The sequence below is a fragment of the Gymnoscopelus braueri genome (assembly GCF_963280865.1).
Source record: "Gymnoscopelus braueri genome assembly, chromosome: 16".
In the NCBI taxonomy this organism is placed as follows: Eukaryota; Metazoa; Chordata; class Actinopteri; order Myctophiformes; family Myctophidae; genus Gymnoscopelus; species Gymnoscopelus braueri.
This window is the reverse complement of record NC_137616.1, coordinates 35,400,483-35,425,913: the sequence shown is the minus strand read 5'-3', so window position 1 is coordinate 35,425,913 and position 25,431 is coordinate 35,400,483. Positions and strand designations below refer to the sequence as shown.

General features: G+C 42.6%; 1 protein-coding gene across 1 annotated transcript in view; it reads left to right on the top strand.

The window, feature by feature from the left end:
* Positions 1 to 23,425, top strand: part of phip (PHIP subunit of CUL4-Ring ligase complex) — a 62,290-nt gene extending 38,865 nt beyond the window's left edge. The window contains 19 exon segments of the mRNA XM_080452971.1: positions 369 to 479; positions 1,245 to 1,352; positions 2,612 to 2,736; positions 5,553 to 5,635; positions 5,933 to 6,044; positions 7,854 to 7,915; positions 8,558 to 8,584; positions 8,587 to 8,628; positions 8,631 to 8,711; positions 11,310 to 11,430; positions 12,293 to 12,418; positions 13,435 to 13,513; positions 13,611 to 13,673; positions 14,110 to 14,262; positions 15,200 to 15,352; positions 16,933 to 17,144; positions 17,304 to 17,566; positions 18,973 to 19,125; positions 20,200 to 23,425. Of these exon segments, the coding sequence (XP_080309097.1) occupies positions 369 to 479; positions 1,245 to 1,352; positions 2,612 to 2,736; positions 5,553 to 5,635; positions 5,933 to 6,044; positions 7,854 to 7,915; positions 8,558 to 8,584; positions 8,587 to 8,628; positions 8,631 to 8,711; positions 11,310 to 11,430; positions 12,293 to 12,418; positions 13,435 to 13,513; positions 13,611 to 13,673; positions 14,110 to 14,262; positions 15,200 to 15,352; positions 16,933 to 17,144; positions 17,304 to 17,566; positions 18,973 to 19,125; positions 20,200 to 20,969 (2,844 nt within the window). The 3' untranslated portion in view covers positions 20,970 to 23,425.
* The last annotated feature ends 2,006 nt before the right edge of the window (positions 23,426 to 25,431 follow it).

The following is a 25,431-nucleotide window of genomic DNA, read 5'->3' as shown; positions in this document are numbered from 1 at the left end:
GTGAAAATGTGTCAAATTAAATAGATACAGATTACACAGAGACTGCAGATACTGTATACAGTGTATACAGCAGTGTTTCCCAAACAGTGGGTTGGGACCCATTTTTGTGTTGCGAGTAAATGTATATTTTGCATTTCCTTCATTTGTTTTTTAATTATTATTACAATTATCATTATTATTATTCAAAATATTTTCACCCATTTTCAAATAAATTCATGTTTTTTCATACATTTAAAACAAATTCAAACATTTCATAAATAAATAACAAATCAAATAAATGCCGTTAAAAATATATATGTTTAAGAAGTCGTCTCAAGGGGGCCTCAATTGTGCAACAATATAAAACATCTCTTTTGTGTGTTTCCCAGAGGGCAGAGTTCCAGGAGGCGGGGCTAACTTTAGAGGAGTGGCTACCATCTGCCTGGATCACAGACACGGTGCCTCGTAGGTGTCCTTATATTCCACAGATGGGAGACGAGGTACACACACACACCTATTTCTGCTTCTTTACACTCAAATCACTAAAGACACATCTATTTTCAGACGAGCAGACGAGTGCGTTTTACAACCTTTTTCTCCCCAATGTAGTCGTTATGCCAATTGATTCCTCCACACACACATTTGTGTGTTGTCACTGCAGTTGTATCCTACTGACTCACCTGCCAGTGAGGAGCCCCCACCGGGAGGACGTTGAGCCTTCGTCCTACTCCTCCCGCCCAACACTCCTCGCTGACAGGTGTCGCCCCCCAGCCCGTAGGAATACGTGCAATGATATCAACGTCCCCGCCCCGGGTTCCCTCCCCCAAACACGGGCCAATTATTTTCGTATAGACGGTCGACAAAGCTGGATGTACCATGGTGAATTCAAACCCACAACCTCTGCGGTGGTGGGCACTGGGCAGGCATTCAACCACTTTCTTTTGAACAAATACAGTGCACCTTGAATGTGTGATGACATTTACCCAGAACAGAAATCATAACTTCATTGTCGGGTGGAAACCTTGAACGCCCAAAACTGCTACTTTTCAGAAAAAAATGGAAAAAAAGAGCATGTGTTCGAAAGAGTCCAACGTAGTTATTATTTAGTCACAAGCTTTTTTCATTGGTTAAATGTTTATAAAACAGAAACCAGAAACACTTAACCACTTTCACTTAAATGTTTTTGTGTGTGTGTGTGCGTGTGTGTGTGTGTGTGTGTGTGTGTGTGCGTGTGCGTGTGCGTGTGCGTGTGCGTGTGCGTGCAGCTATACTACTTCAGACAGGGCCATGAAGCGTATGTGGAGATGGCTAAACAGAAAAAGATCTACAGCATCAACCACAAGAAACAGCCCTGGCACAAGATGGAGCTTCGGGTAAACAATGGCTTCCTCTTTTCTTTTTCTTTGTCTCTTTAAGTGTAGCAGAGGGCAAGTAACTTTTGCGTCGGTTACACGTAACGTGAGCTTGTAGATTGGCTATTTTCAACATTATTGTACGTCATCATTGTACAACAAAGTATAATACAGGGTTATTACAGACTAATTGATTTAGTCGATTATAAAAAATCTTAGATTTATTTCACATCAATTAGTTGATACAGTTTTTTTTAAATAAAAGTGATAGAAACTGCTTCTCGATTACTTGATTAAACTACATGGTAACCGGAAGATTGGGCAACTGAGAAGTCTGGGCACCTCAGTGATAAATTGGCTATTTTTAGAATAAATAAATGCTTTGGAAAATGGTCTGAAATAAGGTAAATAATGCATGATTTGAACATGCTTGAACATTTGACATTTATTTGCCTAATACTTTAACAATTTCTACAAATTTCTATTCTATTGCCAGTTTCACACGGAGGTGCCTAGACTTCTCAGGTGCTCTTCCTGTATCCACCTACATGAGCAAAATGAAGTCGGTTATCGGTCATGAATTTCCATTTTCGGTTAATTTCCCAGCCCTACTGTGGTGTAATTGTTTGACAAATATTTCAGAAGCAATGCCATGCTACCACTTGTTTCCAAGGTAATGTGTAAAATGCTATTGGAAGACATTAGACACACAATAGACACACAATCCTCCCAGTAAATCACGACAAGCACGGCAGTAAAACCTGTTTCACCGCCATGATCCGTGTATTTTTATTGCCGACCCTCAAACGCTTGTGGAATATTTTGTCATCGTTGCTTTGTTACTGTGACAGGTGTGACAGCCCTGGTGTTTGACTTTCAGAACGACTGCAGATATTTCTTGTTCATTTGAGCTGTTTGTCACGAGTGGAGCTGTTTGTGTGGTTCACAGTGTTTTCAAGTCACCCACACCTAAAAGAACATCCTGCCACTGGAACATCTCTACCTTAGATTTCTCTGAAGGTTTCTTAGTATTTCATCTGTGTCTGTGTGAAATATGGTTGCAACTGTCGATTATTTTCTTAGTGATTATTCTTTTTATTACTTTTATGGTTAATCGAATTATCTTGAAGCGTGTTTATATATATTTTTTAATTTGTATATATAAACGAATTGACGCAAAAAAAGGTTTGTTTTTAATAACCTTTTGATCTGGATGAAGTTTCATTTGTCTTTTGGTGTTTTATGTGTTTAATTGTTTTGCTTTGGTGTTTTGCAATCAGGAGCAGGAGCTGATGAAGATTGTTGGAATCAAGTACGAGGTGGGCCTGCCCACACTGTGCTGTCTCAAACTGTCCTTCCTGGACCCCGACACAGGCAAACTGACAGGAGGCTCCTTCTCTATGAAGTAAGCACACGTTTGTGTGTAAATTATTACTGTGTGTGTGTGTGTGTGTGTGTGTGTGGGGGGGGGGGGGGGGTGGAGGGGTGGGTGTTCTACAGTTTTTGGGATTCATCAAATTTTTAGTACCCCTGATTTATTTACTTCTTCAGAGGGTTCTGAAAAGTAAGTGAATAAGTAAGTAGTGATTTATTTATACAGCGCCTTTTTACACCAAGGTTGCAAATCAAGCAGACAGAATAAAAGATACATGAAAAAAACAAAACAATGACATGCTGAAGAGGTAGAGCACGCACACAGATGGTATAAAAACCATGAGCCAGGGAATAGAGATGGGTCTTTATAAGACAGGGCAACACAATTCTAAACAGTGGGAATTCAACTGGCATTCTCATAAACAATAAATTGTTGTATACAGTACATTTTTGGACATTGTGTTTGAAGTTGAATAGTAGTGAAAAGGTGATAATCCACTCGTGCCCAACATTTCCCATACTCAAGGCTGTGACGTCTCGAATGGAAGTAATATTACCTTGCAGATGCTTGACCGCACTTCTTAACAAATACAGTACATCCGTTTAATTTTTCTAATTAACTGTAGAAAGGCTTCCAGAGCGCACATTAATGTTGTTCAAAAATCTATTTTTATTTTCTCGCTTTAGCAGAATAATATTGTATTTAAATGTTTCTGCATCATGATCAAATAGCTGGTTTTGAATGCTAGACATTTACAATGTACATTTACTATATAGGCCAATAATATACCAAGTACAGTCAATAGAGTATGTGCAACTACTAACTTCCTCCACTTGTGATGTCATTACTGTGCGCAGTTCAAACTAATACATAGAGTCGCCTTTTTTCAGAATTGTTCTCATTAAAGTCATTAAAATGTAATTTCCACACATTACAAAACAACTGAAATTGTTGTCTATAATGTATATTGTCTCTGTCGGGTGGAAACCTCAAATGTCCAAAACTGTTACTTTTCAGGATTCAAATTCAAAAATAGAGTACAGAAGTCCTGACGTCACTCGTTCATCCCCTGGTTCGTAAAGTAATTTCTCTATGGAGAATAACATTGGGTCTTCTTAGAATCGTCTCATATAAGAATTGTGGTCCAAAAATAAACAAACTGTCTCGGCGATATTGTCAGGGAGGAGGTTCTGTATCGTTTGTGATAGTCAGTCACTTATATTTGATACAGTCTGTTTCTGGCGAAAATGTTACTAATTTGGCGGAAGTAACATTATCGTTTTCTCACCGTCAGTTGATGCTTCATATCCATAAGAGTCAAACCGCCGGGATCATTTGTTTATTTTTGGAACACAGTTCTTATTTGACGCGATATTAAAGACGTCTATGGGAATTCAGAACGGGGGTGGAAAACCGCGAACCAGGTAGGATGTGTAATTTACGTCAGACTTCGGTGCTCTATAGCAAAAGTAGCAGATCTACAAGCTCAAAACACGTCACTTCGCGCCACTTTTCGAGCTTGTGGCTCTGCTACTTTTGATACTTTTGTGTGACGCTGTGGTAAAGTAGGGCATTCATTTACAGAAAAAAACACAACAAGTTTAGAATATGGAGATAAGAGGCAGCAACGATATGGAGTAGTACAGTATGTACAACTGCATATCTGATGCTGTCACTCACACGTCTGTTGCCTTACCGTTAAATGTTTCTAAAAGTGCTTGTTGAGATGTATACGTTTATGTTTAGAGGTAGACTGTCCCAGAGTTTAGGAGCAAGGACAGCAACTGCAGTTTAACCCATTAAAACCAGGAACGCATCTGTGTAACCACTTAACCATTATTTTATACTTTGGCTATTCAAAAATAGCAGATACGCAAGCTCATAGCACTGCATCGAGTACGCGCCGTGAGCTTGTAGATCTGCTATTTTAGAAAAATCGTGAACATTTGTGCAAATATTTGAATATATATATTTTTTAAAGCAAGCATTTTTAACAAAAATCTTTGCTTCTGGGGGTCCCTGGAACAATATATTTTGAGATGGGGGGTCCGCGGCCAAATACATATAATTTTGGGGGTCCTTGACATGAAAAAGTTTGAGAACCACTGATGTAGCAACATCAGTATGTCATATCAACTTAAAAAAACACTCGGTACTTGTATATCTGCTATTTTTTAATAGCTAAAGTATAAGATAATGGTTAAAGTGGTTAAAATCTAAAAATGTGCTACGTGCTTTGTGTTAGAAGTGTATTTGTGTGTCACTCTCACACTACTGCATTCGCTATGAGCATTTTTATCATTTTGTATTAAATAATCTGACATTTATTTATTTGTCAGATTCTCCTGTCATCTCCATTGCTCCCCCTGGTGTACAAATTAAATATGGCATATTAGGCCTCAAAGAGGGCACATTCTCCAGGGGGTCCCCAGCTAATATAGTTAAAACAGCATCAAAATTGGTTTGGCCACTTTAACGCTATATGAAAATAGCTGATCTACAAACTCGCAACGTGTTGCATGGCAATGCTATCTGCTATTTAAAAAAAATCTTGAAATAAAATATATATAAATGTGAAAAATGTGGAATAATTTTGAAACATTTTAACAACACAAATCTTTTATGGGGTTCCCTGGCACAAAATACTTTCTGATGGGGGTTTGCGGCCAAATAAATATTAATTTGGGGGTCCTTGACATGAAGAAGTTTAAGAATCAACCACTGCTATAACCCATGCTTGTGTTGAACGTTGGTTATGAGTTGAAATTCGGTTCGGTACGCTGACTCTCTCAGTGTTCTGTCATAGCCTTGGACTAATTTGCATATTTGACTTTGGATTGCCATAGGTACCATGACATGCCTGATGTCATCGACTTCCTGATTCTGCGGCAGCAGTTTGATAATGCCAGAGACAGACAGTGGAGTATAGGTCAGTATCTCTCAATGCATCGTAGCATGACTTGATCAGACATGGTGAAAATACATTTTGTAAATAGATGTATTCTAAACTAGTCATGGTGCACTTACTGGCGTCTAACTCGTTGGAAATGGTCTCATCTCCCGTGAAACTGTTTAAACAAGAGCTGTTGTTTTGTTTCTCAAGTTTGGATAACGTTCAGAAACCTTCAAGAGTAAAACCATAGTAATTAGGTTTTCCCATTCAAAATATATGTCTAAATCACTTGCGTGCGTGGCTGCGTGCACATGTGTGTGTGTGTGTGTACAGGTGACAGGTTCCGGTCAGTGATTGATGACGCATGGTGGTTTGGAACCATTGAGAGCCAGGAGCCCTTCCAGACCCAATATTCTGACAGTCTGTTCCAGTGCTACAATGTCTGGTATGGATGTGTCTACTCACAGCTAATATGGCTATAATATGGCTTACTTACAAGGAATTGAGGTGTAATGTTTGGCCGTAACAGAACATCAACCCACTGTTTTCAGTGCACGAAACAATGTGACAAACAGACATAAAGAACTTGTTTGTAGAGACACATTTCTTATTCAGAGTTCTAACTCAAGTCTCACTGAAACGCTAAACTCACAGAAACAGTTCAAAGTTTTCATTGACAATGACATGAGATGTTTATAAGATAAGATGAGATGAGATGTTTCTTTACATTTTTATAGGATTTGATAGATGGGCCCTCATTTATCAATGGAACTTAAAAAAACTGCTTAAATTTGAGCCCAGGAATCAGCTTACGGCCACGTCCACGTACGATTTTACAAGCAAGTGTACCGTCAATCACAGTGTAAGATCTGTCCGCTGTTGATAAATGTGGCTATACATTTTTGGAGTGAATACATATGTTTAGATGCCTGTCGGATGGTCAGACAATGCTGCTCCGCATGTTTACGATGGAACAAACTGGTTTAGACAAATCCTACCCGCCCTCAGACCAGACGTGATATCTGAGCGTGCCGTAAGCTCAAGTCAAAGTCACGATAGAATGATAAATCCCGACAATTGCGGTGATCTCGGCGTACGCCCCGGATTTTGGTCTGCGCCACTTTGATAAACGAGGGCCATGGTGTTTATGAGATAAGATGTTTTCTATAAGATGAGTTGAGATGTGTTTGTAAAATGAGAGAGATGGTGTTCATAAGATAAGAAGATGAGATAAGGTCATACTTATGATCTAGCTGCAGTAGGACAGGACAGAACAGTTTCCCACTGGTCACCCACAGCAGGAATGAAGACATTCATGTACAGAAGAAGTTGAAAGAGGTTTAAATATGTTGAGGTCAATAATATTCAAGAATGTTAAAGGAACACTTTGGTCCTCACTAATGCTCATTATAAGAGGGTTACCAAAGGTCCTTGCGAGGTGCCAGCCAACAGATTAAACACTAAATAATAAAGGAGTATAGCCGCACACTCGTAGCCGCCGATGCAAGTTTATAGTGGACACACAGAGACATAGAAATCACCAACGTTTCCCTGAAGAAGGCAGCTTAGTCTGTCCAAAACGTTGGTGATTTTTCTGTCTCTGTGTCCACAATAAACTTGCATTGGTGGCTTCGACTGCGCTATACTCCTTTATTATTCATTATAAGATAGTACCATGTCTACTCGCTCTGTGTCTCAGATGTAGGCCGTGGGCAGTACAGAAACCTGCCTACCAATGACATCATCAGCAGTGGTGTTTTGGTTGTTGGACGGGACACCACGGCGTGTGGCCAGTATTTTTTCACGCGCATTTTACGGCACGATACGGTACACGCCAACGCCGTACCGTACCGCCGAAAAACACATCACCATTACCACTGATCATCATTAGATTTCAAACTATTTCTTTTTAATTAATGCAGGATCACTGGCTTCTATTTCACCATGCTAACTTTCCAGGAAGATTGGAATATTGGAATCGCTACAGATGATGTCATTGGAGGGCAGGTTTTAGAACTAGCCTCTGTTACCTCTGAGACACCGAGCGAGTAGACAGAAATGGTGGCATCTCGTAATGAGCATAAGACGAATTATATGACGATATGGTTGAAAATGGGTGAAGTTTTCCTTTAAAGTTCTATGAACCCCCCCCCCCCCCCCCCCCCCCCCGATGTATGCATCAAGTTTATAAATCCCCCCAAAAACAAAACAATATATTTTATTGTCTGATGATTTTGTTGTTGATTTGTCCTAGCTGGGATAATGGAGACACAGAGAAGATGAGTCCGTGGGACATGGAGCCCATTCCTAATGAGGGTGAGTCTCTCTCTAGTGACAAGCAAACACACACACACACACACACACACACACACACACACACACACACACACACACACACACACACGTTTGTATTACTATACTTGTGAGGACATCAATATTTTCTGACGGCATTGAAGATAGCTGAAAGTAGCCGAAAAATTGCAGATCTACAAGATCGGCTATCTTTCGGTGTGTGAGGTCGCCGCCACAACTAAAAGTATAAAAATAGAGGAAACTCCTATCCCTAATCCAATCCTATACCTAACCCCAACATGTATCTTTCCTCTAAAACTCTAAAAAGCATTTAAAGAACCATTTTTCTTATGAGGACCAGGAGAATTGTCCTCACAATGTCTGCGCGCACGCGTGCACATACACACACATGCACGCACGCACGCACGCACGCACGCACGCACGCACGCAACGCACGCACACACGCACGACGCCACGCACGCACGCACACACACACACACACACACACACACGCGCACACGCACACCGCACACGCACACGCACACGCACACGCACACGCACACAGTTACATAAATGGGACCTGAACATATACACACATTCCACTATTTTTTTTACGCTTCTATTTTCCCTCTGCAAACATCTCTCTCTTTCTTTCTCTGTGTGCAGCATCGTTCCCAGATGAGCTGGGTCTGAGTGTTCGTTGACAGAAGAGGAGCAGAAGGAGTTGCTCTACGTCCCGATGAAGGAGAGTGGGGCTCCCGTGCACGATCGGAAGAGTGCGAACGCATCATCAAAGCCATCGACCAGCTCTGCACGCTCGGTATGGTGTCTTCGGCCCTGAACTAAAACGTTCCGTTGGCTGCACTCATTCCATAACTCATAAACCTAAGCTTAACTTTCAGCGCTTATGTGACCAAACTTAACCCCAGCCCGGGGCAAAATGTCCTCATTTTACACTAAGTTATTACTTGTTGAGGACTATTTTTGGTCCTGGAAGCTGGAAAGTGCATTCACGCACACTGCTACGCATGCACTCACTCACTCACTCACTCAGGCATGCACACACACACACACACACACACACACACACACACACACACACACACACACACACACACACACACACACACACACACACACACACACACACACACACACACACACACACACACACACACACATTATGAGATCATCAGCCTGTGCCACGTCATCTAAGCTAGGATGGGAAAGAAGACGATTTATCATAAAGCTGTTAAAGCCCTTCTCATCCATGCTGTTTTCACCATGATGTCATCTTCCTGGGACACTCACAGCTGTGAAGTCATCCATATGAGCCTGCCTTCTGTGTGTCAATACCAGTAAACGGCAAACAGCATTCTGAATTCCAGTAAAGTGATGTAAGAAGGCATTTAATATCACCACATCATTCCACATGTAAAAACAGACTCCCTCTAATAATAATAATAATAATAATAATAATATAAACGTTTATTTGTATAGCACATTTCATACAAAACATGCAGCTCATAGTGCTTTGCATTACAAATGACAAACAAACAGGAAACAGATTAAAAGGAAGCAAACAATAAAAACAAATGCTTTGAATTTTAAAAGAAAACAAGAGAAACTTCAAACAAAAGTAAAGCACATAAACAATGAATAAGAAAGTTACATATTAAATGAAATAAAATGACCTTAAAAATGATGAGTAAGTAAAAGAATATATGTTTCAAAGTGTCAGATAAGATTTCAACTGAGCCTGCCTCTCTAATCTCTTTATATAAGGTTCCATAATTTGGGAGCATAATTGAAGAAAGCTGCACCTACAATTTTCTCTTATGCATATCTAACAAGCCTGCAATAGAGGATCAAGGGCTTGTGAAGGAACATAAAACATCAGGGAGCCTGTGATGTAGACCGGTCCTAACCCGTTGAGAGCTTTATAAACAAGTAGAGCGACTTTAAAATTGACTCTGGAAGACACAGGGAGCCAGTTAGTCTAGCTAAGACTGGAGTTCTCAGTTCTGTGTTTTTGTTTGCAGTCTAGCAGCAGAGTTCTGAATAAGATGTGACCTTTTAATTAACCTTTTAGTTTTTCTTTTTTAAATACAGTAGCAAAAATCCTGAAAATAGCAGACTAATTATCGATTATAGTCTATTATGAAAAATCTATTCAAATTTGTGTGCGTCAATTCATTGATGTATAATAAATAAATAAAATATGCATCTCGATTATTTAGTTATTTAAAAAAGTTATCGATATGAACAATATTTTCAGCCCTACAATCTAACAATAGTAGAAAACAGTATTCTACAATTGCTGTTCTAGGCTTGCAGGTAGACTCATGAATTCCACAGCCTTAGAGTCAGCACTGTTGTTAATGTGAATGTTGAAGTCATATTTGGTGATAATGAGAGCAGTCAGCTCAGAGAATTCTGGGAGAGGTAGTGATACCAGTATGCCTCAAGAGCCCTGTATATCATAATGAAAAGTAGGCTACAGCTGTTTCAGGTTTAAGGGCACTAGGGCAGGATATTCAAAGGATGAGAACTTACCCAGGTCGACCTTTGTACGCCTACGTAAACCTTTCTGTGTAGACAGTGTCAAGTCCACCTCGTCTTTTTGTTCATGTCTCACTGACTGATAGAAGCTGTATTCTGGCGCACATGCCTCAATATGTGTCACAATGCTATCCATGTCCATTGTACAACCAGGTTGTAGTTAAGTGTTAAGTTTCAAGTACTTCACGTATCTTCTGTAACATGTCATGGCAGAGGCGGACGATTGAATATACAGAATTTAAGGCCTTTTGTCAACATGACGTTACTGCATGTCTGTCTGTGAACAAAATAACTCAAGAATGAAAAACTATTGATCACAGCCAATGACCACCTTCAAAATGTATAATTCTGATGGCCCAGATGTTTGCAGTAATCACTGTTTATAGATTAAGGTGTAGGGCAGGGGATTTAAAACAAAATACAGCCATTTTAATATAGCCGATCTGCAAACAACGTTTGTGAGCTTGTAGATCGACTATTCTCAAAAAAATCTTGAAAAAAAATATGGGGGTCCCTGGCACAATGTTTTCAGGAGGGTTGTTCATGGCGAAACACATATTCATTTGTCAACACCTTGACAATGTTTGAGAACCAGTGGTCTAAAGGTCATAGGTCATTGCTTTTCCCTTTGTCCATGTCATACATTGTCCCATGTTTTGTCAGGCTTCTTCAAAGCTGTCGCTATACATGAATGTGGTCTTATACTACTGTTTTCACTTGAAATTTTGAATCAATTACAGCCTCTGTATTTATGCCTAAATTGAACCCTGTCTCGTCCCGCTGAGTTGTCCCAACTACTAACCTTTCCTTTTCTGTTCTATGCCCAATCCCCACCCTCCCACCACCCTCTCCTCAGATGTGGCGGCTCCCTTTGCCTTCCCAGTTGACCTACAAGCCTACCCCACCTACTGCACCGTAGTGGCCTACGTCACTGACCTCAGCAGCATACGCCAAAGGCTAGAGAACCGATTCTACAGGTACGCCATGCCTGCAAGCCTGTCTGTGAGTGGTTGGGTAGGTGGGTGGGTGAGTGAGTGATAAAAATGAAATCAAGTGTGTTTGCATGTTTCTGTGCACAAGTACAAATCTGTCGGATGGAATCCTCATATGTCCAAGACTGTTGGACTGTTTCAGGATTCAAATAAAAAAATTGCAAAAGTAGCAGATCAACAAGCTCAAAAGGCGTTTCGAGCTTGTGGATCTGCTACTTTTGACGCTTTTGTGTGACGATGTAGTATGATCAAGAGTGATACTAAAAAACACAAAAAAGTGAAAATATTCTGCCCGACAACAGCTAAATGTAACATTGCTGTCGGGCAGAAACCTTGTATCTCTTTGCAATTGCCCTATTTCCTTGTACATATGTGTCACACAAAAGTAGCGGAAATAGACGATCTACAAGCTCACATCGCGTCCCATCGCGATGCATTGTGAGTTTGTAGATTGTGCTATTTTTGAAAAATGTTGAAAGTGAAAATGGTCTGTGGGTTTATAAATATTTAACCAATGAAAAGTATGAACAAGAGCTTTGGACTAAATAAATAACTACATTGGATCCAGTGGAACACAGGTTCTTTTTTTTTATTTCCTGAAAAGTAACAGTTTAGGACGTACAACGTTTCTGCCAGACTGCGACGATATGAGAGTGCATGTGAAAATGAGACATGAGACTTCATTTCCATTGCGGTCCTTGAGGGCGTATGTGTAAACAATGAGGAATGAATGATTGAATGCGTGTGAGTGATAAAGTGCAAGTGAGTGCGCAGGGGTTTCGCATTGAAAGGCTCCGTGGGGCTAGAGAGTGAACTGTATGCTGACATTAGTGTGATGTGTGTTCAGACGTATGTCGTCTCTGATGTGGGAGGTTCGCTACATCGAACACAACACCCAGACGTTCAATGAGCCGGGAGCGTTCATCGTCACCACCGCCAAGTTTGTCTCTGACCTCATGCTGCAATTCATTAAGTAAGTCTCCTACAGTATGATTAATTAAGCAATAATATACCAGAGGGAGCGCTATACCATGAGGTATTGGCACTTGCTGTGCGACAGCGGATCACACCAGCGCCAATATCTCACAGTATGGCACACCTTCAGTGTAGTATTGCGTTTATTGCGTTCATAGCACAGATACTTTTCAATACTACTTGGATGTCAAGACATTGATGACACAAGCTTATTATGAAAGTTTATTCCATGATGAAATGTAGTTCCTTCATTCCTTCCCCTTTCTAAAGAATTGGACAAAGTCATTACCATTCAATTTCACCCAGTAGCAAAATGATGCTGTGTAATGTTATTGGCAACTGTTGTTGCTGCAAATTACAGCAAATTACAAGTATAATAAGGTAAATAAGGTAGAGTGAAACTTCTATACAGATCCAATCTGAGTGTGCATCAGGAGATAGCACTCATTAGAATGACTCAGCCAATGAAAATGCGAGGTTGGAACTAGCTGTTGTATAAAGAGTGGGAAATAATGTAATGCTTGCCCCTTGTTCAGCATGTAAATTTAATAGGGCTGGCTCAGTCAAAATGTTCAAATATTCGGATGACAGGTTGCTTTTTGAGCTGATGAGGAGAGTTCAATCGCTTACAATATGTTCCCATGTTGATCTGCCACCGGCTGCTTGTGGGTGTTTAGGCTACTGTTGTGACTTAAATGGTTAATTGGTGGTTAAATGGCCATAACAATCTTTTGTTTCACCGCTATGAACAAAACTGCTTCATAAGAACAATTATAGCTAATGATAGACTATTAGTGACTACGAGATTCGCTGAAAAATATACTACAATGCAACCGCCACAATTTGGCATTTACTGATTTTACACGATGCCAGTACAGCTTCTTGTTTGGACCGTGCAGTGTCAACCTCTGCTCCTAATTGTAGACAAACCTCTCTTCAATTAATGTAGGATTGTTTTACTCATACATTCTCTTTTCTTCTCTTCTCATCATATCATCTTATCTCTCCTCCCAGGGACCAAAGTCTAACAGACATCATTCCTCTGTATAAAACTATGAAGAAGGCTACTTTCTCTGATGATTCTGATGATGAGGTGAGTGCGCCCGTGCCGAAAAACCTTTTTATCTGCAGTTTGTTCTTGTCTTGTTTTGGAACTCTTATCTAACAGTGTTTTCCAATGTCCGGCGCAGGATGAGGATGATGATGAGGATGAAGATACTAACACTCCTGGAACATCCACAAGAAACCAAAAGGTAAGGTGTTTCTGCACTCCAATCACGCTCATTCCCACAACAAGTATTATTATAGTACTATTCAATTGCTGCCACACGCTGCTGCTGCTGCTGGCAAAGTTTGCCTCCACCACCCCAGCCTTCACCTTCTAGTTCAGAGTCTTGCATGGCTAGAGTCTTGCATTAGCTAGCTTGCTGCTTAGTTAAAATTGGGGAACATCTTAAGAGCGGAGCCACATTTAACTTTAGTCGTCCATTTGTTGCAATACATGGTTAAATCTCTTTATGACGTGTCATGATTATTGTCCTTTTAATGACCCCTGTCATTTATTTACAGGCTCTTGTCATGTATTTAATTTAATACCTTTATCGTGTATGTACTGATAGACTGATATATAGTTTATTTATTTAATACCTTTATCGTGTTTGTATTGATATACTGATCGTTTCTGCGCAGGGGCGGCGTCCCATGAAGCGCCAGGCGCGTAGGCGCCCTCCGTCATACGACCCCCAGGCCTGGAGGGGGCGCTGCAAGGAGCTGCTGGACCTCATCTTCCAGTGTGAAGACTCTGAGCCCTTCAGAGAACCTGTTGATTTGCAGGAGTACCCGGTACCTTTAATATACCTTTCTCCACATGCTGTTCTTTAATACTGTTCATCATCCTTTAATACACCTTTCTCACATGCTGTTCTTTAATACTGTTCAGTGTTCATCATCCTTTAATACAGTGTTTCTCAAACACTGTATGGACCGGAGCCCATTTTTGGGTGACGCAACCATTTTAGGGTTAGAAAGTTTGTTTTTGTTTTTTTACGTTTCCTATATATCTATAAAAAGAAATGTAATTCAAAACAAAATTTCACACCCCACACCAAAAAAATGAAAACTTCCATAAATAAATGTTCTATACATTTCAAAATGAGTAAAATTAGCAGATCTCTGTCAGTTTTTTTTGCTAGTTCAGAAATAGAAGTGATTATAATGTATTTTTACTAATTATTTTTGGATGTTTTGGTCCCGGGGAGACTTTCTCTTTTGGGTCTCGATCTGAAAAGTTTGGGAATCTCTGCTTTAATACATCTGCCATTGGGTTCTTTGTTGATCTCTCTCTTCTGCCTGCCCTGTTTCTATCTCTCTCCCTATCTCTTCCTCTCATTAGTTCTCTGCCGCTTTCTCCCTCCCTCCGTCCCTTTAGTTCTCTAACTAATTCTCCTGCCCTCTGTCTCTCCTGAATTCTCTCATTCTATCTGCCTCTCATTAATTATCTATCTTATTCTCTCTCCCTCTCTTTCCCTCTCTGATTATCTCATTCTCTCTCCCTCTCTTTCTCGCTTTAATTCTCCCATCTCATTCTCCCTCTTTCTTTCTCTTTAATCTCTATCATTCTCTCTTTCTGTCTCTAATCCCTAATCTCGTTATCTCCCTCTCTGCGTATTTCTTAGATTCAACAGAATCTAACTCAATCTCTCTCACTTGCTCACATTTATCTCAGCCTTTTTTAGTCTTTCACCTTTTGTGACCCCATACGTTCCTCTGCTTGTCTCAGGACTACCTGCAGATCGTTGAGTCTCCCATGGACTTTAGCACCGTGCTGAGCACGCTCGCTGAGGGGAAGTACCAGTCTCCCATTGAGCTCTGCAAAGACGTGCGGCTCATTTTCAGCAATTCCAAAGCTTACACTCCCAGCAAGAAGTCGCGGGTAAGCCCTGACTGACACGTGCACACATGCCCTGTGCTTTTACAACACTTGGTCTGAAGCTCAACTATCCTTTCTGTCGAGGGTGATGCTAGTCTTTCAAGTTGTCTATACATTTCAAACATGCACCAGTGAGGTAGGTGGTGAAATGACGCTGCTCATTGACAAGCTTGGGCATTTGTCATTGCCCGAGCCTATCCAGCCAAGCTAGGTATAGTATATCAGGCCCTCGGTTGGATAATTCAAAGGCCAGGTGATAATATGTTTATCACATAACCATAGTCTTATTTACTCACAAAGACAATGAGAGAATTGCATTTTATCAACACTTTAAATGTATAGATTAACCCAAGACCAGTGTCATTTTAGATTTCTTTGGGATACTCCAAACTAGCAGATATACAAGCTGATAGCGCGGCACAGAGTGCCGCGCTATGAGCTTGTAGATCTGCTATTTTTGAAAAATCGTGAAAATGTATGCAAATCTTCTAACTCAAATCTTTGCTTCTGGGGGGTCCCTGGAACAAAATATTTTGAGATGGGGGTCCACGGCTATCTCAGGTCTTAATGGGTTAACATTACTGTCAACGAAATGGTATAGTACCACTGGGATTCCCAGAGAGTCCCCGACTTTTAATTGATTCTTGACAGTGTGTGCCGTGGGGGGAGAGTTGGCTCAGGTGTGTTGCTGGCATGCCTCACCTTTATTAGTATGCAGCCATCCTGTGAAAGGTTGCTGTTTTACGCTCCGGGTTTTGATTCCTTTGAGCCTGGATAAACTCCAGTGTCTCCTCAGCCGTGAATTCTACCAAATCATCTGGGACGCCGATAGCCAAGTTGCTAACTTAACTCTCTCAGTGCCACGCCCCGACATATCCCGAGTTTTTCCCGAGTACCCTCAGTGCCAGCACGAGAAATCCCGAGTTTTTACTTTTGACTGTGGTCGCGCTATTCTGTATATTTTTCATGATCACTTTCGCTTCCTGACTACATCAGACTCACCCGGAGCCGGATGTAAAAAAAAATAATTCATTTCCGGGTCATGTTGTTTTTCTCCGGTGATTTTCGGCCAGAATAGGGAAAGTCACGGTTTTTCACATTTAAAAAAAACGCAAATTCCTGGCAGTTTGGGAGTACTTTATGAAAATACTCTTGGCACTGAAAGAGTTAAGGCACGTACCGGGATTTGAACCCAGGACTCGCTGTCAGGCATCAGAGCCTGATAGTGAGAACCGTGTTTCGATTCCCGGGCCTGGAGGAACTTTGCTGCATGTCATTCCCTGACTATCTCCTTGTTTCCTTTTTAACTCCACTGTACTTTCGAATAAAAGCCAGAAAAGCCCCCCAAAATGTCTTAAAAGACATTTCTAACAGATTATCCATATCAGCCGTGTTTGGTTGAATAAGTACCAAATTACCAATGTCACGCACAAGCGCAAGTTTAAAATACTTTCAGTCATTTTATTACTCTCCTCAACGAGGGTAAATAGAAGTTGCATACATATGTTGCCATCATATATATATATTATCTATATTATATTATCATATTAACAGTATACACGTACCATTATGTCCCGGCCCAGATCTACAGCATGAGTCTGCGCCTCTCGGCTCTGTTTGAGGAGCACGTCAGCTCCATCCTGGCCGACTACAAGGCCATCCACGGTCTGACAGACAGACTGACGCGACAGGGGAAGGACAGACAAACGCGGCACACGACGGACAGACAGACACGCCACACTATGAAGAGGAGGAGACGGAGGAGCGAGTCCCCCGCCAGCAGCACTGCCTCCAGGTACAATCACAATCTACTTATTTCTTTTTTATTCTAGAATAAATGAGCAATAGTCTAGAGAATAAGCAAGTGTAGTTTCATGACGTGTGTAAGTAATTATACCATTATAGTGTTCTAACTAATGCCCTCATGCAAACCCCCCCCCCCCCCCCCCCCCAGCCCAGAGAGGAAGAGACGGGTCTCGTCCCGGGGTGGCGGTAGGAGGGAACCATCACCTCCCCCGGCCCCCTCACGAACTGCCTCTCTCAGGCAGAGCCTGGCCCCCAAGACCCCCCCACAGCTCCTCAACGGGAGGACTGACACGCAAGCCGCAGGGCGCACACGCAGCTCCGCACGCCATTCCGTCAACTCGCCCGCCTCCACCTCCACCTCCACCCCATCGTCATCACACACCCCCGCGGGCAACGCACCCAGCATGGCAGGTGAGAGCAGTGACATATGAAATGATGCCACATGACGCTAGCCTGGTAAACCCTCCCTCCGGAAATCTCATTTCTATTTGATTCCAGGAGTGAGTCTGGCCTGATAGCCCTTTGTGGGGGTTTCTAGTGGAATTACCAGCTAACCGAGCCTATCAGCGTCGTCGCACATCGTTCTGTGATTGACAGCGACAGTTGGCCAATCAGGTGGCGAGTTCGAGTGAGCCCAAAACACGAACGGCAGCCATCTTTTTCTTGTCCGCTATAATCTCCGCTATTTTTTAACTTCAAAAAGCTCTCTAACTTCTATTTTGAGGCACGGAATTTACTTATAATATATCGTTTGGATAGAATTTAGTTGTTTAACTTCATATATGTGGTCAATTAATCATGACAAAGCCTATTTAAAAATAAAAATTTAGAGAACCGGTAGGGGTGGGCAGTGACACCCATGTATCCGAATAAGGCAACCCATTTTGGGCATGGCTGTCTCAAAAGTCCCGTTGACGTCACATTAGACTGGTGAACTGCTGATTGGCTGAAGGGGAAAAAATATCATTGGCTGAAGGGGTTGTCAGTCAACGGTATTACTTCCGCCCAACTCAGCCTGCAGCCAATATTGCAGAATGGGCGATCAGCCCAGACTCACTCCTGGAATCAAATAGAAATTAGATTTCCGGAGGGAGGGTTTACCAGGCTAACATGATGCTGTCTGTGTTGTAAAACTGCGACATCTAGTGGCTGAATGACGTCTAGTGCAGTGTTGTCAACCTTTTCTGGATCAGGGCCCACTCAAAAGCATACGCGGCCCACCCACCTGACCTGTCGGCTGCCATGTTAACACATGGGGTGCCAAAACCGTTTATAAACGGTTTTGCAAAAGGTGCAAAAAGTTACGCGGAGTGCCAAAACCGTATTGAAACGGTTTTGATGTCTTTTTGTTTTTTTCCGTTTTTTTCCACACGGGAGGGGCTGGAGCAGCTCTGGGAGTACCCATTGTGATCCTGAGAAGGATAGGCCAAATGGATCACCGGAAACAAAAACATGGCTCCCCATCCGCTTCCTGTCTATTTCCTTCTTTAAAACACCTGTGTCTCCGAATCTGTTTCCGGTCGGGAAAACCGGTCATGCGCGATCCCCCCCCCCCCGTTGTAACTCGCGAGTGAAATGTTATTGTTCCAGGATGTAGACAGGGTCATCGCGCTACATGAATGGATGCTTTTTTTTATGTGGATTTGCTCGTCGTGGAGTCTAGAGCTTTAAACAGCAAAGCAATTATACTTACTGTATATATAAGCAATATCCTCACGGTCACGGCCCACCAGTGGGCCCGACCCACAGGTTGAGAACCACAGGTCCTAAGTGTCCATTTAGCTACTGTAAGAACCCTCTTCTCTGCTTGTCAACAGATCCTCCTGCACGCTCCTTACGTGGTCATAATAACCCCGTGGCAGCTTCCACTCCGCTGTCCGGCGAGCGGAAAGTGCTGTCCCCGGCCCCGGAGAGCAGCCCCGGAGGCAGCACCCGTCGGAAACTCAGGACCCCCGTACGCCACGCGGCTGGTAAGACATGGACCGTTCACTCTGCTGCCAGAGGACCCCCATCAAAATATTTTGTTCCAGGGACCCCCCAGAAGCAAAGATTTGAGTTAAAAATGTTTGCTTTAAAAATATATATATTCAATGATTTGCACACATTTTTACGATTTTTCAAAAATAGCAGATCTACAATGAGCTTGTATATCTGCTATTTTTGAATAGCCCAAAGTGTAAAATAATGCTTTTTATCTCAAATCTAAAAATGACACAGTTCCAGGTCTTAATGGGTTAAACACTTATCCTTTATGGTGCTGAGGACTCTTTTGCTGTGAAATATTTTATATTTGGTCATTGTGGATTTTGTCTCATTATCAACTGATTTTATTAGTGGTGTTTTTGTATTTTGGTATTTTTTTATTAGGAGTATTTTTTTGTATTTCGTAAGCCAGTGGCGCAAAATTCTGTTCAATTGTGCATTTTGTGTATTGTTGAATGACAATAAAAGCTATCTATGAGTCTTTGTCGAACGACTGCGTTGTATAACAAAAACGACATGTGTGGACATGCTCGTTTTCGGCGCACAATGAGATTGACAAAGTGTAAATTTAGCCAGAACACTTTACAAAGGCTTTATTGGATTGATTGAACTGACCTGCAGGGTAATCGTCTTGTACTGTGTTGCTATAGCACAGAATGAGGTTGGCCTGGTGGCACACTGTATTCATGTTACAATTTGTTATGCATTTATCATGTTTAAGTACACAGTAGGCCTAATTATAAGAGAAAGAGAGAGAGAGAGAGAGAGAGAGAGAGAGAGAGAGAGTAAGGGGGGGGGGTGAGAGGGGTCAAGATGTGATGTGTTGTGAGCTTGTAGATCAGCTATTTTTGCTACTTTTGAATGACACTGTAGTATGATGAAGTAGGGCATTTATTTTTGAAGGAAAAAATAAACATACAATGTTGAAATATGGAGCTACAAGGTTTCTGCTTGGTCCACTTGCTTGAATTCAGAATCACATCTTATATCCTGTAAATGCACAGTAACTTGACGAACACACTTGACTGACATACACACTTCCTATGTATTCCCCTCCACAGGCTCCCCTGCCAGATTGTCGCCTCACAGCATGCCTCAGCTGAACGGCCACACCGGTCACATGACCCTGGGTGTGGGCAGGAGGGGGCGGAGACCCCGAGTGGATGCGCCACCGCCGCCGCCCAGCCCTCCGGAGGTCACGACCCCGGCGAGCTCTCCCCGACCCCGAGGCCGACCTCCGGGCAAGAAGCGAGGCAGGAAGAGCAAGCAGGAAGTGGAGGAGATGAGGAAGAGGGGCGGAAACGACCACGGAGGTTCCACCCCCGACGAGGAACTCGACCACTCCACAGGCGACGAGGGCGGGGCCTCCTCCGCCTCGCAGGAAGCCGTGGCATCGCCGCCGAGGCGGCGCGGCCGGCCGCGACTGCTCAGACCCGAGGAGACTCCTCCTCCTCCACCGCCCGCCGAATCGCCTGACCCCTCCCCCTCCATGGTGAGGAGGCGGAGCAGCAGGCGGGCTGCCGAGGAGACCACGAGGACGCCTCCCCCTCAGACACCTCCTCACCGCTCCCTCAGGAGGACGTCTCCCCAGGAGGACGAGGACGAGGACGAGGGCGAGGCTGGGGAGGACGAGGGGGGGGAGGACGGGTCGGGGGGCTCAATGCGCACGCGTAACCAGGGGCGGCGGTCGGCCTGGTACAGGGAGGAAGACTCTGAGGAGGAGCAGAGGCAGCTGATGTTCGAGGACTCATCCATCACCTTCGGCACCTCCTCTAAGGGGCGTGTCCGCAAGCTCACCGAGAAGGCCAAAGCCAACCTGATTGGCTGGTAACAGAAACACTTAGACACATGTTAAGGGCGTTAGTTGCGGGGTTTAATGAGCCGCCCGGCTGTGGTCAGAATGGGACGGAACTAAACAGAACAGAACAGATGCAGAGAGACAGATATATTTGTCTGTTCGGTTCATGGGATAGAGGAGTGTGGGACTGGGTTGAAGAGGTCACTTCTGGTGGTTTCTGTGTGTATGTTTGTGTGTGTGTGTGTGTGTGTGTGTGTGTGTGTGTGTGTGTGTGTGTGTGTGTGTGTGTGTGTGTGTGTGTGTGTGTGTGTGTGTGTGTGTGTGTGTGTGTGTGTGTGTGTGTGTGTGTGTGTGTGTGTGTGTGTGTGTGTGTGTGTGTGTAATGACTGATTTATACTTGGTTGCGCGCAGTGTCCCATACCGAAATTAGCTGATCTACAAGTTGTGAGCTTGTAGATGTCACCGACACGCAACTAACTATAAACCAGGCTTAAGTTGGAGTTGGTGGAGTTCCACCAATCTGGCTGCTGCTGTTAAACCCGCAGTGACATAAAGATTTCACAATTATAGACTTATATTAGTGCAGTGACCCCTGATCCCCCTGCCCTCCATTTTGTCTGACCCCTGACCCCAGCCACCACGCCGCCGCTGCACATCACTTCACTCTGACTCCTCCTACACTATTGGTCCATGTTGGACCCCTCCCATGTAGGCACTCGGGGTCGTTCTCTGTGGTCAGTTTGGACTTTTTAACATCACGTCCATTAAATACGTGTCGACAAACTCGGGAAACAACCGCGAGTTGGAGTCTGATGAACGCTCCACCTTTTGAGAGCCTTTCCCACATTCTGGACACTTCAAGGAGTGAATTGGAAATGTTTGAGGCGTATCACCTATAAGTCTGCTGGTCTGGTGGTCTCTTCCCTGACCCGTCTTTCTGTGTTCACAACTTTCTTTCTTTCTTCTTTTTTTATACACGCCATGTCTGCTTTTGTAAGATTTGTAAGCGACGATCGGCTTTCGGTCTTTTTTTTTTTTTTGTCGAAGTCTTACAAGTTGGCCATGCCTCTGTGCTGATATGAGAGTGTGTGGTGTGTTTGTTTGATGCTGAAATACCAAATGGTCAGATCTGGAGATTTTGTGTACTCCTTATGTGTGTGTGTGGGCGTGCCAGACGATGCTCCGTATGTCATTCAGAGAGAGAAAGAGAGAGAAAGGAACGGAATAACGATTTCTCCTCTCCAAACTGTTTTTACTGTGATGAGAAGAATGCATGGGTGAAAGGGTGATTTGTACGTACATCTGGATAGACTGTGTATTAATGGGTCCTGATCATTAGCAATACCTTGTGCCTTTCTGTCTTTTAATGTGTGTGTGTGTGTGTGTGTGTGTGTGTGTGTGTGTGTGTGTGTGTGTGTGTGTGTGTGTGTGTGTGTGTGTGTGTGTGTGTGTGTGTGTGTGTGTGTGTGTGTGTGTGTGCACGCGCCTGCGCTCGTGCGTGCATCCACCACAAGCGCAAGTCTGTATGCGAAGTCTGTGTTTTGCGATGGTGCGTGTGCGGAGTGTGTGCATTTGATTGGTGTTTATCTGTTGGCATGTTTGTGTGTTTTAACACAACTGGGTGTGCATCGTTCATTTCTCAGCGTGCAAACAGTGGCATACAGTTCTGTTCATTGTGAAATCTGTCAAAGAAATGTATTTATAACGGTTCAAGAAAAAAAAAGAGAGAAGATTTTACTGTTGTTGTAAACGTACCATTATTCATGTCAGTATAATATCCAACTATAACCAATCTATCCTGAGTTTAAACCTAAGGTACAGCGATACAGAGTGTGGGTAAGCTTTGAGGCATCAATGCAATTGTAGTATATTTTAACATATTTTCTTTATATGTTCATAAAAAGTTCTAAAGTGATGACACACACACACACACACACACACACACACACACACACACACACACACACACACACACACACACACACACACACACACACACACACACACACACACACACACACACACACACACACACACACACACACACACACACACTGTTTGTTTGTGCATGTGATCTAGCACTTTCTCATGCCTGAACCTGAGCAACTCGGAACGAGCCAGATAAAACTGGATCGTACTGGATTTTGGACTGAAGTTGTTTGGTGGACTGGAGAGGGAGACAGGTCTTATATTCATCTCTCTGATTGTGTGCCTTTGTCTACTCTGACAATTTTTTGTTATTTTTGTCATTCGAATGCTTGTTGTCTCCTTTGGGCTTCACGGACTTCCTGTTTCTTCTCGTCACTTGGGTCCAGGAGACGGGGGATGTCTTAGATACGACTGGACCTCTCTTCCCTGTTCAGGGGGCTATTAGAAGAGAGGCCAGGCTTATACAGTCTGATGGAGATACATGTATCACTCTTAACACTGAAACACACCCCACGCACACACACAGACACACACACACACACACACACACACACACACACACACACACACACACACACACACACACGTCTTAATGGACCAAGTGCATAAAGATGGCATCCTCCTAACTTTTTGTTTTTACATTTGTGCTATTCATTTCATTTTGTCACGGTTCATTTCAGACAAATGCGCACAGTTGCTTTGCAAGTCCTGGAACCCTGGGAGTTGGGATGGCTATTGGAGGACAGAATGATGGTGCTATCTATACTCACATGGTCCATTCGACTAACTCTTCCCCCTTGTCAAGTAACTCTTTCCTGTCACATATTATTCGACATTTATCTCAAACTGTTGTATCGACGTTTTTGTTCTTGTTATGGGTTTTTGTTCATGCCAAATTCTGTCCTTGGGCACTGAAGTTTAGAACGTGGCTTTTTTGAATGTGTTGTGGATCTGTTCTAAATAAGATGTACTGTCCTCACAGCGAGTGGTTTGACAATAGGGGTGCAACAGTTAATCGATTTAATCGATTATATATATATATATATTTTAAATTGATGAAAAAAATCAATAATTGATTAATAATCTACCCCTATTTTGGGCATCTCATTGTAGGCAAAAGGTTTCAAAAACTGTCAAAAATCTTCTAAAATACTGAGCCGATAAGCCTCAAAGTTCAAGATCTGCTATTTTCAGTATTTCTGCACAACACTTGTGCGACGAAATATGAAATAACGCGTAAGTGGTAAAAAAATATAATTTAAAATAAAAAATATGCTTCTCGAATAATCGAAAAAGTAATCGACAGAATAATCGCTAAGAAAATGGCTAGTTGCAGCCCTAGTTTGACAACTCTCACTTTAACAATCCACTTGTTTCATTGGCTCCCTGTCTCTGTCCCTGCCGTGCACAGACAATGTTAGGTCAGTGAGGTGAATTATATTGTGCTGGAACAGTCTTTTATTCGATCTCCTGTGTTCCTTTGATGATACTACGTGCTATGAAATCAGCTGGTCTTTTGCGGTATCGTTGTTTTTACCAATGTTTTTCTTTTTTTTCTTCTTTTTTTTTCTTTTTACTTCACAATGAGGGTGTTTTTGTATGCACGTACAGTAGTATTCTCCAGATCACAAATCATAAACCGGTCAAAGTCTTATACACAGATTTGCTTCATTTTAGGATCCCCGGAACAAATATACACCATTTGTGCAAACTGAACGTACAGTATGCATGAATGTATACAGTGTATACAAATAACCCAAATATCTAATTGAAGTCTCTCATAAGTAGGATATGCAGCTTGGAAACCAGACGAATCTGCCAGTGCAAAAAAAAAAAAAGGCCTCGGCAGATTTGGTCTGGCCCCGCTCGGTTGTGATTGGATTTCCCGGCCCCCGAAGTTGTGGGGCACCAATCAGGGCCCAGTATGCAAATATAGGGCGGGTTTATCAATAGAGGCATTTTTCGAATTCTCCCCTTGGAAATGCAGGTTCCACACAGAGATTCCAGACTAATATCTACGCAGTGATGTTAGTCTGGCCATGCCAGGCTATAGGATACGAGCTCATGTTTGTTAAAGTGAACAGAATATGGTGATTTAGGCCCACTATTGAGCTCAATTTATACTCTAAAGTATAAAATGATTGTAAATCTGCTATTTTCACACGCAACGACCGTTGTACGACGGAGCTTAAATTAGGCATTAGAATCCATACATCACAACAGGGGGAGGTGCTATCAAAGACTATGTCACCTTTGCCTGCTGCTTTTAACATCACAACCTACCTATACTTATCAACCACTTCCACAGTTAAGACAGCTGATCTCAGCTAAACCAGGTCAGATTTCCTCCACCCTCTCCGTAGTTATGATCCTTATAAGTCCATCACGGGTGATCTCATTAGCAAACTGGGTTTATTTCAAAGGGGGCCTTGGTGTAGCTGCTCAAATGAGCTTGGGATTTTTAATAGCTTTCATGAAGGTCGCTGGAGTCAGGTTTTTATAACTTTCCCATCTGCATCTTTGCCCTACGCTTTGACCCTGAGCTTGTCTGGGTCATCATTCTAGA